Source organism: Dermatophagoides farinae, chromosome 7 (genome assembly GCF_024713945.1).
Source record: "Dermatophagoides farinae isolate YC_2012a chromosome 7, ASM2471394v1, whole genome shotgun sequence".
In the NCBI taxonomy this organism is placed as follows: Eukaryota; Metazoa; Arthropoda; class Arachnida; order Sarcoptiformes; family Pyroglyphidae; genus Dermatophagoides; species Dermatophagoides farinae.
The window spans coordinates 3,856,826-3,875,711 of NC_134683.1; the positions used below are offsets into that span (position 1 = coordinate 3,856,826).

An 18,886-nucleotide genomic window follows, 5' to 3' on the forward strand; every position below is an offset into this window, starting at 1 on the left:
ATTCCATGTGCCATAATAATGACGACGTTGATGATGATGATGATAATGGTATCAAATTGAAATTCTTTTCTCCAGTTTTTTTCTTCGTTTTTTTGGTTGATTTCGTTTCAGCAAAAAAAAAGCAAGCAAGCAAGTAATTTTTTTGTTAAATTTTTTTTTTATTTTTGCATATTTAAATTTTCATTATTAAAACAAAAAGAGGTAAAAAAAATAGACAAATATCAGAATCATTGGATTATTATGGCAAGTTTTGTTTTGTTTTGTTTTGTTTTTTTTGTTGTTGTTGTTTGTTGTTGTTGTTATACATGAATTTCCTTTTCATTAATTGATTTGGACATAAACACACACACACACACAGACAAAGGTAAGATGCAAAAAAAATTGAAAAAAAAAATGAAATTAGAGATCACTGTTGTTCATGGTTGTGCAGCATTAGGTAAGATGGTGGTAAGTGTAAAAAAAAATGAAAAACAAAAAAAGTATGTTTGGACAGTGGACAGTAATTTCAATATTTTTGAGGTCCGATTCTGGTTATCGATATGAATTTTAATGATTATATATTAAAAATCACCAGTTGATGATGATGATTGTTGATTTGTTGTGGATGTCGATGTCGATGTCGATGTTGTTGTTGTTGTTGTTGTTGTTGAATTTTCATAACGAAAATGTGTACGCATATGTCTAGATATCATATCACGACGACATGCAGCATAACCACAATTACGAAATTCACATCTATATGGTTTTTCACCAGAATGTGTACGCAAATGTGTATGTAAATGATCGGAACGTGAAAATGCTTGATCACAAATATCGCATGCATATGGTTTAATACCGGTATGTACACGACCATGTCTTGATAACATATCGCTACGTGCAAATGAACGATGACAAATTTCACATAGATATTTTTTCGCCACCGAATCACATTGTTGACGATTTTTATGTCTACTTGCAATATGTTTAGCAAGCCTATCATGTTGTCCAAATGTTTCATTACAAATGGTACAAGTAAATGACTTGGTCGATAAACGATTCGTTATTGTACCACGATTACTACTATCAATTACTAGATCGGTTAATGAACAGCTTTTACCACCACCAACACCACCACCACCACCACCAGCGGCAGCAGCAGCAGCAGTAATTTCCGAAGTAGCTGAAGTTGATGAAAAATCTTCAGAACTTTTCGATTTAAATGATTTTTTTATATGACGTTGATATGTTGTACTAGTGATTATATTATCGGCTGTAGTTGTCGTTGTAGTTGTTGTTGTTGATGGTGTTTTAAAAGATTGTCCAGCAATTATAATCGGTGATGATAATATTGTTGATGGTAATATTTGTGGCGAATATTTTGTTTGTTTTGGCGATGTTTGTGGTACCGATGATGATGATAATGATGATGAAGATGCTGTAACTGTTGTTAATAATAAATTTGAATATTTTAACAATAATTCTGATGTAGTTGCTGCTGTTGCTGTTTGATTGAATGGATATGTAACCGGAATATTTGGAGTATTAGGATCGGATTCATTAAAGAATATATTCTGTGTATATGATGATGATGATGCTGATGAGGATGATGATGTCGTTTTTGCCGACGATGATGATGATGATGATGATGATAATGATGATGGATGAGCAATATTGAGCATTGTTGTAGAAATAGTTTTCAATGGTAATGGCGGTGGTGGTGGATGTTTTTTTATTATTGTTTTACAAGATAAATCTAATGGACATTCTTGTTGATGATGATAATGATGATGTTGATGTTGTGTTTTCAATTTTGGCAATGATCGTCCAATTTTATCATGAATTAGACCAGATTCTGTACGAATTAATGGAATTGGTTCTTGTTGTTGTTGTGATAACGATAAAGCGGCAGTATTACTTTTGGCTACAGCTGCTGCATTCATTGTTAAATAATCAGCGACTAGTACATCAGAATCGGAATAGCTACGTTTTTTACCGGGTGTTATCATATCTATACCGGATGTCATTACAGGTTGTTCATACGTTTGTTGTTGTTGTTGTGGTTTTAATGCAGCGGATAAAATTTGTTTCTTATAATTTGGCATACGTGCCGATTCCAATATTGGTGGTGAACATTTTCCCATCATAACCGGTGGTGTTGTTGTCGATGTCGTTGGTGATGTTGAACGGCCATCGCCACCGGTTGATGAAAATTTTTTTGGATTATTAAACCATATTGCTGTTGATGTAGCCGATGATGACGATGTGGATGATGATTGTGGTTGTGGCCAATATGTTGATTTCTGATGATGAGAATGATGATGAAGATGATGATGACCAGTCATGGTCGGTGATGTTGAACTAGTTGGCATAGGTATTATCAATGATGTTGATTGTATGGTTGGTATTCGAATCGAATGTTGTGGCTGTTGTTGATGTTGGTGACAATGTTGACATTTACATTGAAATGGTAGACAATCAAATAATGGTAATTTAAATGGTTTCAATGATGATGACGGTGATATCGAAGTCGATACGATCGGTTCGCCGGTCGAAATCGACTGAATAGCCAATTCGGTTTTGACCTGTTGCTTATTTTTTAGATTTAGCTGCTGGTATTCATTTTCATCATCATCATCATCTTCTTTTTCTTTTTCTTTTTCTTCTTGTTGTTTCAACGACGGTGGCAATGGCTGCTGTTGCTGTTCATCATGATGATGATCGGTCACCTGTTGCTTCTGCTTTTGTAGTTGTTGTTGTTGTTGCTGCTGCTGGAATTTGGCCACCGCCACCGCCGCCGACGACGTCGACGACGACGTCAAAGTTGAATTTTTTTCTTCTTTAACATTTTCACCAATTTCTAATGTTTTGGCCTGTTCTTGTTGTTTTGGCCTTACAGCTAAATCGTGACTTAAGAGTTTGCCATCACCATCATCATCATTTTTTTCTTCACTGATATTAGTTTTCGTTGATTGAGATTCCTGTTCATGTTCTTGTTGTTGTTGATTCGTATTCAAGTTTTTTACTTTATCGTCTGTTGACGATGTTGAAAACAAATTACCTGATCGACTACTGGTGGTGGTTGTTGCTGCTGTTGTTGTTGTTGTTGTGATCATCACTGGTAGCTTGTTGCTACCTGATAATATAGATGATGATGATCTAGGTCCTGATAATAATTGTTCATTGCTGCTGCTGCTGTTGCTTCTTTTGCTACCGCCAACAACTTCATGGTCATCATTATTATCTTTCATTTTCGTCTCCTGTTTATTATCATCAGTAAAATATTTTTCTTTACTTTCAAAAATATTGCCTGAAACAATAATTTCATCAATATTTTTTGTAGTTTCAATTTTTTTATCTTCATAATATTTTGTTGTGGGTGGAGTAATCAATGATGTTGTGTATGTTGCCGTTGTCGTTGATGATGGTGATGATAAAGGTGATGTCGATGTCGATGCATGATGATGAAATTTTTTTTCCATAATTTCTGATGATGATGTTGATGTTGAAATATTTAAATTTAAATTACCAACTGTTAAGCTCATTTCTGAATCTAATGATAATTGTTTTTTTGGTGATGATTTTGTTTCATCATCCACAATCATTATGGCTGTTGATGATGATGGTGAATTATCATTATCGTCAATTACAGATGATGATGATAATTCATCATAATCAACCAAATTGGAACAAATTGGAACAATTGTTGATGCTTCAGATATGGTTGTTGACAATAATGATGATGATGATGATGATGCGGTGGATGATGATAATGGATTACGTATTTTTGACATTGATAATTTTGTTACAACAGCATCCAAACGTTTACGTTTGGTATTATGTACTAATGAAGGCATTATTGAGGATTTTGTCGTTATTGTTATTGTAGTTGTTGTTGGTTGTTGGGTTGTTAATACATCGGCAGTCAAAATAGTCGAATCGAATGTTTTTGTTGAAATAATTGTCGATGTTGTGGAAGAAATGGGAGGAATATTGGTGGAAATAGTGGAACAAGAGGAAATGGTTAATAATGATGATGGTGATAATAATGGTATCTGGGAAATTGATGTTAATATCGTCGTCGTCGCTGTTGTTGTTGTGGTTGTTGCTGTTGTTGTTGTTGTCGTATTGATTGATGGTGTACGATTATTCGACATTTGGTGGCTATATCAATTACATATTTAATATTATTCTCTTCTTCGTTAACATCCAAGAAGATGAAGAAAAAAAAACCCACACGTTCACACGCCCCTGCAAATAAATCAACAACAACAACAACAAAAAAAAAACGTAAAAATCTGGTTACACGAAGAAATTAAATTTTTTTTTTCTTTCATTAACAAAATTATAAATTTTTTATTTGTTAAACAGAAGCTCCAGATGAAAATGACGATCTCATCATCATCATCATCACATCATCATATCGTCATATCGTCGACACATCACATCGACATAAATACACACATACAGATTCGTCAAATGATGACGACGAATTTTCAAAAGATTGAATTGATTGTGATATTTCATTTCAATTTGACCATCAACCAATCAACTAACCATCGACCAATCATCTATCCAACCAACCAACCATCAACGACTTCGACCATCATCATTTTTGAAGACAACCGCCACCGCCGCCAACGATAATTGCCTAAGGCATGAATTTCAATATGGCCATCACACACATTATACACACACACACAAACAAACCATCATCGTTACCATTACCAATGATGATAATATATTGAAGCGCAATGAAATGAAATGAAATGAAAAAAAAAATTCGAATCCACTTGCTATCAGGGTTGTATCTTTCCTTCCATCCATCCACTTCTTAAATATTCGAATTCGAATGATTAAAAATGGGAAAAAAAATTTTTTTTTCCTTTTCTTTCGTTTTTCGAACATATACACCCACAACTGCCATCATCATCATCATCATCATCAAATCATTGATATCATTTACCATTCAACAAGCAATTTATCAACAACACTGCTGGGCATTCCATTTAATATTTTTTTTTCTTTTTTTTTATCGACAGAATAGAATCTAATATACAGAAGTAAGACAACAACAAATAGATAGAAGCAAAAAAAAAAGAACCTTGTATTGAAAGATTTCTTCTTCTTCTTCTTCTTCTTCGTCGAATTTTTTTGATTTCATTTTTGTTGTGTGTGTCAAAGGTCATTGAATATGATGATGATGACGTACAACTGGTAAGTAATCGAATTTTCTTACCTTTCCTACCAATTCTCAGGATATAGATTGATCTAATTATTTATTTATTTAATTTCCTTTTCCTTTTTTTTGATATTTAAACATTTTTTTTCATCTTTGCTTTTATTGGCCTGTATTGCGACATTGACATTGAAAACAGACATTCATTCTTTGTATATGTGTGTGTGTTCCATTAACATGTAACGTTTTTCCTATTTCAAAGAAAAAAAAATTCCATTCACCATAGTTGGCTATGACTATTGAGAATTTTCAATTGTGGGCGCCATGCGTGGGTGTCTATGCTATATGTCACAAGAAAAATTTATAAGGCAATATAGTATGTCTGGGACTTTTTGCTTTCCACTGTTTGTGTGTGTGTGTGTGTGTATGTTCCAGAAAATGTTCCAAAAATAAAAACCCACACACAAATACAAAGCTATTCAGATGAAAAAGAAGTAGAATCCCGGATAAAAAAAAATTATTTGCCCATCATCTTCATTATTATTCGTCAGTAGCCGAAAAAATTTTTTTTTCCAATGACGTCAAACAGCAAAAAAAAATGATATCCAATCATCAATGATCCAAAAAAACAACCAACCAGTGAGGAGGATTTTCTCTTTCTCTCTTTCTCTATTGAGTGCAAAAAAACCACCACCACCATCAACAGAAAGTAATGACGCAAATTGCGCTCGAGTTTACCAGAATTGAAAAAAAATATTCCTATGGTAAAGTGTAGGGTAGGTTGTTTTTTATTCTCTTGCCCATTCTTTATCATCATCATCATCATCATCGAGTATAGTCATTTTTATTTTATATTTTTCTTCTTTAGACTATCATTATTGTTTGAATCTCATCAATAGATGATAGCCCCCCATTCTACATTTTCATCATCCTTGTTTTTAATTCTGATTTTTATTCTGTGATTTGATGATGATGATGACTATGAACACCCAGTTGAAGCTTTTGCAATCACTTTTTTCTGTCTCTCTCTATCTCTCTACTTGAATTTGATAATGTCAAATACAAGTCGGTTGGTTGAACACAATATAACACAAAAAAACAAAAAGAAATCTATAATTGAAATAAACAAATATACACACCCACACACACCTAAACCTAATGGGGCACATAGCAACAAATGAATTTTTACAACAAATAAAAGGCAAACAACAACAATAATAAAATTGAATTGTTGTTGTTTATGATGATGATGTAGTTAAACAATGCAATTACGCCCACTAGAATCATCATCAACAGAATCATAACTTTTTGCATTAATTATTATCTCACTAATATGTTTGCTGACTATCAATTCGGATTGATCATGCATCATCATCATGTGAATTAGCGAGAAAAAAAATAATAATAAATTCATACTGGCGTCATCATAAGAATTAAATTTTGTTTTTTCATTTTCTATTTTATTTTACTTTTCATTTTGTCCGGTCTTGAATATATCACCATCATCTATTTTTTATTTTTTTTTCTTTTTGATGCATGTAAGCAGAAGATTTCCCGTGTTATATTCTGTTCATTTCAATTCTACTTATTATATATAATATGGTATTTGTATGTAGAGTATGTAGATACAGATGCACGCACCGGGAACCCTTATACCAATATATATACCATATATATTCTGGTTATTTTTTTTTTTTTTTGATTCTGTTGGAAATGAAAGAAGAAAATATGTTCCCGGGAATCGTTTGACGTCAATAAACTAACACAACAAACCAGATATATTGTGCCATTCCTTTGGTTTGTTTTCTTTCTTTTTTTTCTATTTCTTTCTCTCATTCTCTCTCTTTCATCGTTGGCGATTTTCATTTTGTTTTTGGATTTTTTTTCTCTCTCTTTCCTTCTGGGTTCTGGATTCGATGAAATTATTCTCGCTGTTGCTTTTGATTGTACTATTTACTTGTCATTATTTCCACAATCCGTGAAAACAATCCGGGTTTCTGTTTTTTCTTTCTCTCCCACTCTCTCTATTTTTTTTTTTGTCATTTTAATTTTCAATTATTTTCTACGAATTTGACCCTTCACCTTCATCACAATGTGATCCATATCACAAATAAACAAACGAATAAAAAAAATAACACAACATTGTTGATTGAAAATCAAGAAATGTTTTTCATGTTCAAGGCTAATGTTTTTGTTTTTTTTTCTGCAATTTCTACCAAATGCAACAAACTTTTTTTTTATTGTGAAAATAGTGAAAAAAAATTCTTCAAAAAAAAAAAAAAAAAAATGAAAAATGAAAAATTCATTCAATGTGTGATCATGGGTTAACAAGTGGCCGAAATATTATCCAATGAACAAGAAAAAAAAAACAAAACACTACACAACAAAATTTAATAAACAACAATGCAAAATTGCCATGCAAATACCATAATAATAATAATGAATGAATGATAAACAAATGAAATTCTCGATAAACTTACCCGATTATATTTCGATTCTGGAATGAAATTGGCAAAAAAAAATAAACAACAGTAATAATAATAATGTAAACTCTTTGAAATGTATTTAATTATTTATGATGACAATGGTCACTGATAATCAGATTTTTTAATCAGATTTTTTTCTGTTGAAAAAAGCTCATCATTTTTATTTTGAAAATTTGCAAAAAAAAAGAATAAAATAATATTCTGTTGTTGTTGTTGTTGTTTTATAATCGAATAAAATGTGTCGAATGAACGGACGACGACTACGACGACGACGACAACGAAGATGAAAAAAAAACATATATTTTTTCAAGTTCAAGGTGTGCGACGACTATCCAACGATCATCATCATCATCATCATGTTGTTGTTATTATTATTATTATTGTTGATGTTGATGATGACGATCATGATCAAAAAAAAAAAAAAAAAAAAAACGAAAAGCCATCGTCTGTTTTTTACATTTAATATGTGATTTTTAGTTTGGCGCGCACGATAATTTTGTTTGAAACTTTGTTTGTTGTTTATGGTGGTTGATTTAGTGGCGGGGGAGGGGGGTTAAAATTCTTTCATTTCGTCATCATCATCATCATCATTATTGTTATATAATAGAGGGTACCTTTATTACATTTGGATTTTTTTTCTTTCTTTGCGACGAATCCAGAATATTTCTATAGTCTGTTCTTGTTGTTTTTTTTTATTATTAATATTCAGATCTTCTGATTCTGATCTTCATATGATGATGTTGTTATGGAACACACACACACGCCTACACACACACACACACGCACACACAGAATCACAAAGTTTTTACAAAAACATTTGGTTTCCCTCTCGATATATGTGTGTATTGTAGTGATTATTTTTCAGTCTTTTTTCAATCATTCGGTTGATCAGGTCGATCTTTCGTTTATCGAATCGACATTTACAAATTGGAATTTGAAAATTCTTTATTCTGGTATTAGAGTAAAATAAAGAAGAGGATGAGTAAGGATTTTTCTTCTAGTCCAGTATTTTTTTTTTTTTGTTTGAAAATCCGAATCAAGTTAGTCGAAAGCAGATGATGAAGATGATGAAATTTTTTTTTATTTTGTTCCAGGTCCCTTAGGTCCTGTGATTTATTTTTTTTTTCACTAAATTCTCATGGATCATTTTTACTTGGAATGAATGAATGATGTCATACACACACATACACACACACACAGATGAAGAATATATCCCAGACCGGTGTTTTGACAGCAACAGAAAAATTCTTTTTTTTTGTTGTTGTTGTTGTTGTTGTTGAACATCATCATCATTAACTACAAACAAATGGAAATGCATTTGATCTGGGAATGATGATGATCATCATCATCATCATGATGCCCGGATTTTATTTTATTTTCATTTTTATCAGTTGACGATGTTTCTGGAATGTTTTTCACTGTTGTTTTTGTTGATGATGATGATGACATTTAAACTTTTCTTTTCTCATTTCTATTTTCTATTCATTCATTTGGGCCGATAATAATAATAATAAATGAAATGACGACATTGCTATTTAAATTTTCTCTTCATTTGGGTATACACACATTTGGTGGTTTTTTTTCTGTGGAGGTTGAAAACAAAAACAATAATGATGATGATGATGATGATGATGATGATCACTGAAATGTCGATTCTGAATTTGAATCCCAGAATTTTTTTCTCTCTGTCTCTCTTCAATTCTCTGTTCTGTCCACCAATATGAGAATGATGAAATTTTTTTTTTCGTCGTCGTCGTTGTTGAACTTGATGAAAAATGTCACATCAAAAAAAAAAAATTTCCCAACAAATCTCGTACGCTTTTTATATATACATGACCCGAAGATGAAATTTTTTTCAAATTCAAATTAAAAAAAAAATTTTTTTCTTATGATTCAAATATATATGATGTTCAATATGACGAGAAGGTGGATCATTTGATCTGATTGTCACCATCTTCCTCCTCCTTTTTTTTGTTTCTTTTTCTTCATATCCACCCCCATTCTAGATATAAACCCCCACCCCAGCCTCTTGTCTATATTGAAAACTTTCAATTTCTCAAAATTTGATGCATCTTGGTATTGTGTTTGTGTGTGAGTGTGTGTGTGTAGGTACCGTTTTTTTCATTAGGCCATTATTACGGGTCAAGCACGAAATAAAAAAAAAATCCCGACCCTAATGCCGCGCCTGTTGATGATGTAAGCTTACATCATCAAAAACTGTATATATCTCTTGTTGTTGGTGTTGCACACCTTGGTCCTGGAAACCTGTAACCTGTATACCTATACCTACCTACCAACCATTTCTCTTTCTCTCTTTGGTATATATGAGATTTTTTTTTCTGGAACACTGTTGATACACTACTGGCCTTGTTTCTTTCTCTCTTTTTCTGTTTTCTCTCCCACTCTGTAAGTCTTTTCAATTTTTTTTTCTTTTCATTTCATTTCATTTTTTTTAAATTCACTCTCACTCTCCACGCTTGCTATATATAATATAGCTTGCGCGATGCGTGGGAACATTTTTTTCTGATAAAAAAAAACGCATCGAATGAATCTCGACCGCATCATTACCTGTACTCTTATCCATGGACCCTTATCGAAAAAAGAAAAAAAAATCTTTTGTTTGATTTTTTTCTCTTCTCTTTTTTTTGTCAATCTTGATGTAATACGGGTGTCGGTGGCGATGGTGTTTATGGTTTGTTGTTGTTGATAGTGATGGTGGTTGTCGGTGGCGATGGTGGACCAAAAAAAAACCGGACATGGACAAGGTCATATCAACAACAACAACAACAAGAAAAGAAAAGAAAAGAAAAAATCCGAAAATCCCTCAATCAAACATCATCATCACCGATATCGGTAAATATATACGGTATGTTTCAAAATTAAAAAAAAAATAAAAAAAAATTTTCAGTGATGTGAAAGTTGAATTGAATAGGCAACACAATCTGTGGCTTATGAATTTCACTTTCACATGAATAACGATATTGATGATGATGATGATGATGATGAATTTAGGTCTCTAGGTCTCTTCTCTATTCTTCTTAAAGAAGAAGCATCTTTAGCCTCGATTTAAATTTTTCTGGGTGTGTGTATTTGTATTATGTGGATGAAAGCGAAAATCTGTGCATCCGTCCGTATTTTTAAAAAAAAACCCGAAGGTGTGTCATTTGAATGAAGAGAAATGTATGACATTTCTTATGCTTATGTAACATCATCAATTTATTTATCCATCAATTCATGAATCAATCGCAGAACGAATCTAAAAAAGATATTTCCGATCGATCAATAAATTTTGAATTTGGCCTAGTTTTTTTAGTTTGAAAACAGCTTTTTTTAATTTATAAAATAAATGGGAAAAAAAAGAATTTATAAATGGTCAATGATGCAAAATTAATTAATTAGGTTTTTCTTGCAAAATTCCTATCCATTGCTGTGTGATCACGTTGTGAATGAAAACGTTTCTGTTGTATGGATCTTTCAACAGTATTTTTATCGGCCATTTTTGATAACATTGAACGAATAAAACCACTATTATTTCGACCAGAATGATTGCCATGATCATCATCTGAATCATTATTATTATCATGTTGTCGTCGAAATGATTCACGTGCAAGATGATCTTCAAGATGATCACGTTGATTTAATTTAGTCACTTTTTCACTACGTGTTTGTTCACGCCATTCTGCATTTGACATCATTTCTCGTCGTTTTCGTTCAATTTCTTCTTCCGTTAATTTTGATTTATTTTTCGATAATGATGGCAATGATTGGTGATTGGATTTTGAAGATCGATATCGATCATGGCTATCATTGTTTGAATGTCTTCTTGTTGATTCTGATTGTCTTTGATTAGAATGATATTTTCTATCACTTTGATGTTTTCGTTGATCACGATTATCATGATGATGACGATGAGCGGATTTTTTTGATCGATGATTGGAATCTGATTCTGAATCTGATGATTCCGATTCAGATTCAGATGTCGATGATGATGATGATGATGATGAAGTTGATGAATGTTTAGAATGTTTTCGACTTTTTTTACTACGTTGTTTTTTCTTTTTATCATTTGCTTTTCGTTTCTTTTTTCTCTTTTTACTCTTTTCCTCTTTTGCCAACGATGATTGTAATAGATTTTTCAATTTTTTCAATTTCAATGGATTTTTCAATAATTCTTTTCGTTTTTCCATTTGTTTCATTTTAATCTGAAATAATGGATCTTCACGCATTTTGGCAACAATATCTGTTTTTGACATGTTCATTATGGATTGTTCCAAATTATCGTTCATTGATGTTGATGTTGATGTTGTTGGCAAACAAAATTCATCATCATCATTACGATGCAAATGTGGATTCTCTTCACGATCAATCATTTCAAATGATTTATCAATTTTACGTCCAGTAAGATAATCTTCGCGATCAACATGACCTGAAACACCTTTATACATCCAATCCATAATGATGATGATGATGATGATTTAGATTTGAAACTTGTAACTCTCAAAACAAAACAAAACAAAAAAGAAAAATTCAAATCAAAAAATTTTGATTAAATTTTTTTTTCCAAAACAAACACACACAGCGATCGATTCAAATATGACGTTCAAAAATTCTTTAGTGCTGATGTTTGGTTTGTGTTTTACAATGTTTTCTCCACTAAAAAAAAAAATCAAATCTAATCAAAATTGTGATATAATTACTAATCAATTCCAAAAAGAGACATGAATGTTACTAAATTAAAATTAAATTCATTCAATTCTTTCATCATAACATTGCTCATTCTATTTGTTTTGATTATTATTTTCTCATCAAATAATGATGATTATGATGATGCTGATGATGATGATGATGACAATTCGAATATTTCTATCAAACGGCAAAGAATGTTACCATTACCAAATTATTATCGATCAAAAATGAATTTTTCCATCACTATAAATGATAATCTATCCACATTATTGGATCTAAAAGATTTTCAATTTCTTATAAATGAACCTAATATTTGTCGATCATCATTTGATCATAGTGAACAACAATACTCAAACATATTTTTAGCAATATTTATTCATAGTGCCACAAAAAATTTTGATAAACGTGATATCATCCGTAAAACATGGGGCAATCATTCAATTGGTTTCGGTATCGATAATCATTACAATGTTCGATTAGTATTCATGTTGGGAACAACCAAAAATCAAACTATTCAGAATCAAATTCAACAAGAAAGTCAACACTATGGTGACATTATTCAAGGTTCATTTTTGGATACGTATAGAAATATTACCTATAAACATGTGATGGGATTAAAATGGATAAACCATTTTTGTCCACATGCTTCATATATATTGAAAGCCGATGATGATATATTTATTGATCTTCATCAATTAATCTATTATTTACATGGCAAATTCGGTGATCATCCACAACGTTTAATGGCATGCTATGTTAATAAAAATAGTCGTGTATCACGTAGTTATCGTAATAAATGGCGTGTTAGCTATAAGGTAATGTATTTGGATTTGTTATAATGATGATAACTTGATCTAACATTTATATATTCTATTAATCATCAGGAATATTCTGAACAATATTATCCTGCATATTGTGATGGTTGGACAATAATAATGTCGAATGATATTACATTAGATCTATATCGAATAGCCGGTAATCGGCCATTACTTTGGATCGATGATGTATTCATATCCGGCATATTAGCAAATGATCTTCATATTGATCATTTTGATTTTCGTAAATCAATACATTGTTATAAAAATGAAAATGTAAAAAATTGGCTCATTAAATCAACCAAATCATCTGCCATTTCAATACCGCCGATGTTAAGCTTAATCGATGCTAATCATTATAATGATCCAAATGAAATAAGTCATACGATTATATCATTATGGAATAAAACTGTTGAATATTATCGTTATAATTTAAACATTAGTATTGATCAAATTAAAGTGTGAAAAAGGAGAATAAAATTTGTAAATTAAATTTTGTTCCATTCAAAAAAAACAAACAAACAAACATTGTGATATTTTTTTTGTTCCAAAATGAAATGAAAACGAAATTATAGTTTGAAATGTCAGAAAAAAAATGAAATTGTCAAATAATAGCTCTTTTTTCTGTTAACAGATGGCAGCACTTTTATTGAACAAATTTAAAACCGGTGACTGGACCTAATCATCCACATACTTTAAATTTCAATTGAGTAATAAACAAATTTTTAGTGATTAAAATTTTGAAATTTTGTTTTTGTTTTTATAGAAAAAATTAATTTCATTTACTGAGATATAGAACTGTATTAATATATAATAATAATCGTATATATCCATGTTGTAATTTGACAAATATAATAATTATTTATATTTATATATACGAATTGTTAGATGTTATATAAAGTTTTTTTTATATATATAATGAAATGATCAAATAATCAATTAATTAATTAATAATAAGAATAACAACAACAACAATTAATATAATAATATAATATAATAATCATGACGACGACATAATGATGATTATGATCGGGATGTGATAATTGATGATTGGTAGGCTTCAATGATCAATTGATTGATGACAATGTGTTTGAATTAAAATGAGAAAGAAAAATGGTCAACTAAAATCTCAAAATTATAATTTTTTTTTAACAAATATGAAAAAAAATTATTGTAGCTAAGATGTAGCACCATTTGGTACGGCCATTGCCGTTGTTGTTGTCGTCGTCGCCATCGTTCCAGGTGATGATGAAGATGATATTCCTTGAATTAAATATTGCTGCTGCTGTTGTTGTTGTTGTTGCTGTTGAAGATTTTTATTTTGATACGATGATGATTGTAATGATTGTGATGATAATGTTGATGATGATGACGATGAAACAGTAACATTCGGTATGAATGATACAACACCACCAGCTACAGGTGGATTAGGTGATAATACCGATGTTGTCATCGGTGAATTTAATGGTGCACGATGATCAACAACAATTGTAGCAGTTTTTGTCATTGTTGTCGTTGTTGCCGTATTGTTATTATTATTACCACTATTGCCCGTTGTAATCAAAGGTAACATCATATTATTTGTTGATTGTTGTTGTTGTTGAATTTGTGCATTTTTCAACACTTTATAAACATTATCTACTTTGGCTAAACGTTCAAAAAATGGTATCAGATCACTTAATTCAGTATCATTCATATCCTGAAACCAGGATGCAACTGGAACCTATTTGTAAATTAAAAATTTCAATGTTTTAAATGACAAAATTCTTGTTGAAAATATCTTACAGCATTATTCGGATGAAACGAATATGATGCTGGTGAATTATCGACAATCACAACTTTGTTTAGATCACGACCAAGTCGGCTTAAATCCTATAATAATAATAAGAAATGGCAACATTTACAAATAAAATTCAAACAAAATTCTCAAAAATAACTTTACTTTAACATAATTTCCATTATGATATATACAAGATTCACGAAATAATCGAGCACGAAAAACGCCCCAACGATCAAGTAGATCGGCAACTGGATCGGCATACTAAACACAATGTCAAAACACCAAAAAACAAAAATCCATTGTTACATCGTTGATCATCATTTGTTATATAAAAAATAAACTTACTTTAGCTAAACTAGCCGTAAATAAGACACATTCATATATTTCACCCATACGTTGTAAAAATTCATCAACATGTGGCCGTTTAAGAACATAGACCTGATGTGTAGTACCATCAATCTCGACTGGTACAATAAAATCGGCATTACTTATTGGCTAAAAAAACAAAGAAATTTCAAAAAAATAATAATAATCAATATTCATATGAACAAAAAATAAAAATCCAATAAACAACAATACCTTGAATGAACTATGCACAAGTGTTTCATCAAGATCGATGACCAGACAAATTTTATTCTCATCTTGGCTACGAACACTTGGCAATAGATGTTGATACTATGAGAAATTTAATAAGAAAAAAATTAGTTTAAAAATGTTAAATTATATCAACAACAACAACAAAAAAAACTTACGGCAAGTGAAACACTTTCCTCGGAAGAGGCAACTTCAGGTGTACGAACACAACGAAAACAACAGAATAATGTATGTAAAATATTTTTATGTCGTTTCTTTTTCGTTATTTTTGTATCTGTGAAAAAACAAAACAAAAACCAAAATCAATCAATTGTCATTAGTAACCAAAAAAAAAAAAAATCCTTTTCTTCCACTCACCAGAATCAGTATCATTATTCTGATAATTATTCACATTTATATTCGTAGTATTTATTATTGGTGTTGGTGATGTAATATTACTACCAACATCACCATCTGTCATTACTTGTGTTATGATCGATTGATGATGATGATGATGTTGTTGTTGTGGATGATTATAATGATGATTTTGGCCGTCCATTTATATATATTAAAAAAAATCTTGCAAGTTCTTTTTTTCCAGTTAAATTCGTAAATTATGATTTTTTTTTTGTTAAAAAAAAGGGCCAATTGGAAGAAAAATAGTTTCCTTTTTTCGATAAGAGTGAATGGTTTGCATACACACACACACACACAAAAAAAAATATTTACACGAAAAAAAAAGATTCGAATCACAGATTCTTCAATGTTTTCATGATATACATAAATTTGTTGTTGTTGTTGTTGGTATATAATAGTAATCAATAATCAAAATATATAAATCCGGATCTTCAGCTTATCCGATACAAGTGTTTTGTGTTTGTGTTTGTGTTTGTGTGTGTGTGTGTATTTGTAAATTTAAGGCGTATTGATTGATTTTATAAAAGCAACAAAATTGATATCAATTGATTGATTGATGATGGTGATGATGAATCGGTGAATTGGCAAAAAAAAAATATTCAATTACAATCTGATAATTTCTTTGTTGTTGTTGAAATTAAATGATAATAATGATGATAATCACGGGTGAATACAACGACAACAACAAACATGAGACATAAAAAGGTTGCCTTGTAGCGAGAGGTTGAGGGCACATATGAAAATTTTTTTTTGCTGCAATATATCTGTTGCTGTAACAAAACGTGAAAAAAAACAAAAGAGAAACGTATTAGATTTATGATTTTTTTTTAATTTTTTTAAAGCAAAGATCATCATCATTGGATTTTTATTTTCTTAGAAGAGAAAATAATAAAGAAAATTAATTGCCAATTAAATGATCACATATCATCAACACGGATGATGATGATGATGACGATGACATCGGCAACAAGGAACAAGAAAGATTTATGCTAGTGTAAATAAGAGGCAACAAAAAAAAAAAATTTTTTTCTTCTTCATACCAAACACCTTGAATTAATTGGATGGATGGAAGGATAGGATTTTTTTTTTCTTTTTCTTCTTCTTTTTTCATAAAACACTTGCTACTGTTGTTGTTGTTGCTGATGCTACTACTACTGCTACTATTAGTTGATGATGATAACCAAGATAAACAAAATATAATAATAATCAGATTCAAAATATAAAAAAGGATAGTCCCAAGATTAAATCATTAAATGATTTTGTATGGTTGCAATGATGATGATATTGATGATTATGGGGACTAGAAATTGTATCGTTTAATAATGATTATAAATCTCAGATTTTCTTCCTGTATAAAACAACATATAGGCAAATCAACATATAGACCACTTGTAATTTTGCCACACACACACACACACAGATTGAACCTTGGAGTCTTTTCTTTGGCAAAGAAAAAAATAAATGATAGATAGATCTATCATTTATTATTTTTTTTCTGGTGACAATTTCGTATATTTTCATCTAACTTTTAACTAGTAGGAGTGGTGGTTATGCTGGTAGTTTGTTATTATCATCATCAACACATCAACATCTCAAATATTTATATTGTAGAAAAAGGAAAACGAAAATCAAGCAAACATATTAAATCAGCTTATTATTATTGTTGAATCAAACACATTCAAACAAACAGAAAAAAAAGACATTGATATTGTGGTGAAGAAGAAGAAGAAGAAAAAGAAAAAAAGACAGACGATGAATGATTATGATTATATGAGGATGATGACAAAAAAAATGATGCTCACACTCAACTAACAAACTATATATATATATATAATTGAATCGTATGATTTGGAAAAAAAAGGCAACAAGCGAAAAGAAAAAAAATGACATTCGAATTGCAAAAAAAAAAAATAAATTATTAATATGAATTATGGAATGAAATTTTTACATTTCTTTCTTTCTTCAACAATTTCATTGATGTTCAATTTTGCATATTATCATTGTCTTTTACTTATTTGATGATATTTGGTATAATTTTTTTTGTTGTTGTTGTTGGTTGGTTGGCTGGTCGATGGTAGTTTGTTTGTTTGATGATAAATTTTTTGCACTTTCTTGTCGATGTCAATGATGATGATGATGATGATAATAATAATGATGATTAGTGATGATGAACAAAGTGGGTGTGATATTTTTATATATATTTAAATCAACAACAAGACAAGAAAAAAAAAATACAAGAGTTAAAGATGTTTGTCTGTCCCTGTCGGGTGTGTGTATTTGTATTTTTTTTTCGAATGATGATGATGATGATGATGTATTTATAGATAAAAAAAAACAAAAAGAATTTTTTTCTGTTGTTGTTCAACGAATTCTTTTTGTTTTGAATCATAAACCACCACAATGAATGAATGAAAATTAATTGAACAATCAACAACAAACAAACAAACAACAACAACAACGACGACGACGACGACGACGGCGGACGGCCACGGGCACAACATATAATAATAAGTAAAGCAGAAAAAAAAGAAACCAGACCAAAACCTAAAAAGCCATGCAGCACAGCAAAACAAAACGAAAAAAAAAAAAAAAATTTTACAATGAGGAATCTGAACCTACGCGACTCAGGTGTGTTTTTTTTGTCATTGATATATCTCAAATAAGGATTAGTAGTAGTGGTTAATAAAATTATAGCAGGTGTTATAAATAGTAAAAAAAAAATTTTGGGGGGGAAATGAAAACAATGTTGTAATTGTAGTGGCATATAACGTAATGAAAAAAGATTCTTTATTTCACACCCACACATATAAAATATACAACATTGATCAATGCTACTACTACTACTATTTTTTTTTTTTTTTTGGATTCAGATTTCATTCTTTGGAATGCGGACCTAGTGTCGCCATCTGGTCGGTGATTGCTGAATTGAAATGAAATTTTTTTTTTAAATTACCGAATTTTAAACATTTTTTTT

The 18,886-nt window shown here is 30.5% G+C and overlaps 4 protein-coding genes across 6 annotated transcripts; 1 reads left to right on the forward strand and 3 right to left on the reverse strand.

Annotated features, from left to right (window-relative positions):
• Positions 1–181: 181 nt before the first annotated feature.
• LOC124496765 (uncharacterized) lies at positions 182–7,705 on the reverse strand. The gene is made up of 2 exons (XM_075732664.1): positions 7,636–7,705; positions 182–4,227 (listed from the first exon to the last, which is right to left on the reverse strand). Exon 2 carries the CDS (start codon positions 4,131–4,133, stop codon positions 561–563), a length of 3,573 nt encoding a protein of 1,190 aa, XP_075588779.1. The 5' UTR covers positions 4,134–4,227; positions 7,636–7,705; the 3' UTR covers positions 182–560.
• Positions 7,706–10,945: 3,240 nt separating this feature from the next.
• LOC124497254 (uncharacterized) lies at positions 10,946–12,216 on the reverse strand. The gene has a single exon (XM_047060891.2). The coding sequence runs from the start codon at positions 12,093–12,095 to the stop codon at positions 11,037–11,039; it is 1,059 nt and encodes a 352-aa protein (XP_046916847.2). The 5' UTR covers positions 12,096–12,216; the 3' UTR covers positions 10,946–11,036.
• Positions 12,217–12,252: 36 nt separating this feature from the next.
• On the forward strand, positions 12,253–13,802 carry LOC124497253 (beta-1,3-galactosyltransferase 5). The gene is made up of 2 exons (XM_047060890.2): positions 12,253–13,142; positions 13,212–13,802. Exons 1-2 carry the CDS (start codon positions 12,360–12,362, stop codon positions 13,605–13,607), a joined length of 1,179 nt encoding a protein of 392 aa, XP_046916846.1. The 5' UTR covers positions 12,253–12,359; the 3' UTR covers positions 13,608–13,802.
• Positions 13,803–13,888: 86 nt separating this feature from the next.
• Positions 13,889–18,566, reverse strand: hzg (CTD small phosphatase herzog). 3 transcript variants are annotated; one of them, XM_075732667.1, is made up of 9 exons: positions 17,861–18,505; positions 16,520–16,682; positions 15,874–16,162; positions 15,675–15,790; positions 15,502–15,597; positions 15,268–15,417; positions 15,085–15,183; positions 14,928–15,014; positions 13,889–14,865 (listed from the first exon to the last, which is right to left on the reverse strand). In XM_075732667.1, the coding sequence occupies exons 3-9, from the start codon at positions 16,052–16,054 to the stop codon at positions 14,320–14,322; spliced, it is 1,275 nt and encodes a 424-aa protein (XP_075588782.1). In that variant the 5' UTR covers positions 16,055–16,162; positions 16,520–16,682; positions 17,861–18,505; the 3' UTR covers positions 13,889–14,319. The 3 variants fall into 3 exon arrangements, with proteins under 3 accessions (XP_075588782.1, XP_075588780.1, XP_075588781.1); XM_075732665.1 differs by having other exon boundaries at positions 15,874–16,682; positions 17,861–18,566; XM_075732666.1 differs by lacking the exon at positions 17,861–18,505 and adding an exon at positions 16,953–17,335 and having other exon boundaries at positions 15,874–16,682.
• Positions 18,567–18,886: the final 320 nt, after the last annotated feature.

Excerpts from the sequence above, each read along its gene's own strand:
- LOC124496765 (XM_075732664.1), bottom strand. The coding sequence starts at position 4,133 with ATGTCGAATAATCGTACACCATCAATCAATACGACAACAACAACAACA.
- LOC124497254 (XM_047060891.2), bottom strand. The coding sequence starts at position 12,095 with ATGGATTGGATGTATAAAGGTGTTTCAGGTCATGTTGATCGCGAAGAT.
- LOC124497253 (XM_047060890.2), top strand. The coding sequence starts at position 12,360 with ATGAATGTTACTAAATTAAAATTAAATTCATTCAATTCTTTCATCATA. Across the intron at positions 13,143-13,211 it reads AATGGCGTGTTAGCTATAAG|GAATATTCTGAACAATATTA; the intron begins GTAATGTATTTG and ends ATTAATCATCAG.
- hzg (XM_075732665.1), bottom strand. The coding sequence starts at position 16,054 with ATGGACGGCCAAAATCATCATTATAATCATCCACAACAACAACATCAT. Across the intron at positions 15,184-15,267 it reads TTACGGCTAGTTTAGCTAAA|TATGCCGATCCAGTTGCCGA; the intron begins GTAAGTTTATTT and ends CATTGTGTTTAG. Across the intron at positions 14,866-14,927 it reads CGTTTCATCCGAATAATGCT|GTTCCAGTTGCATCCTGGTT; the intron begins GTAAGATATTTT and ends ATTTACAAATAG.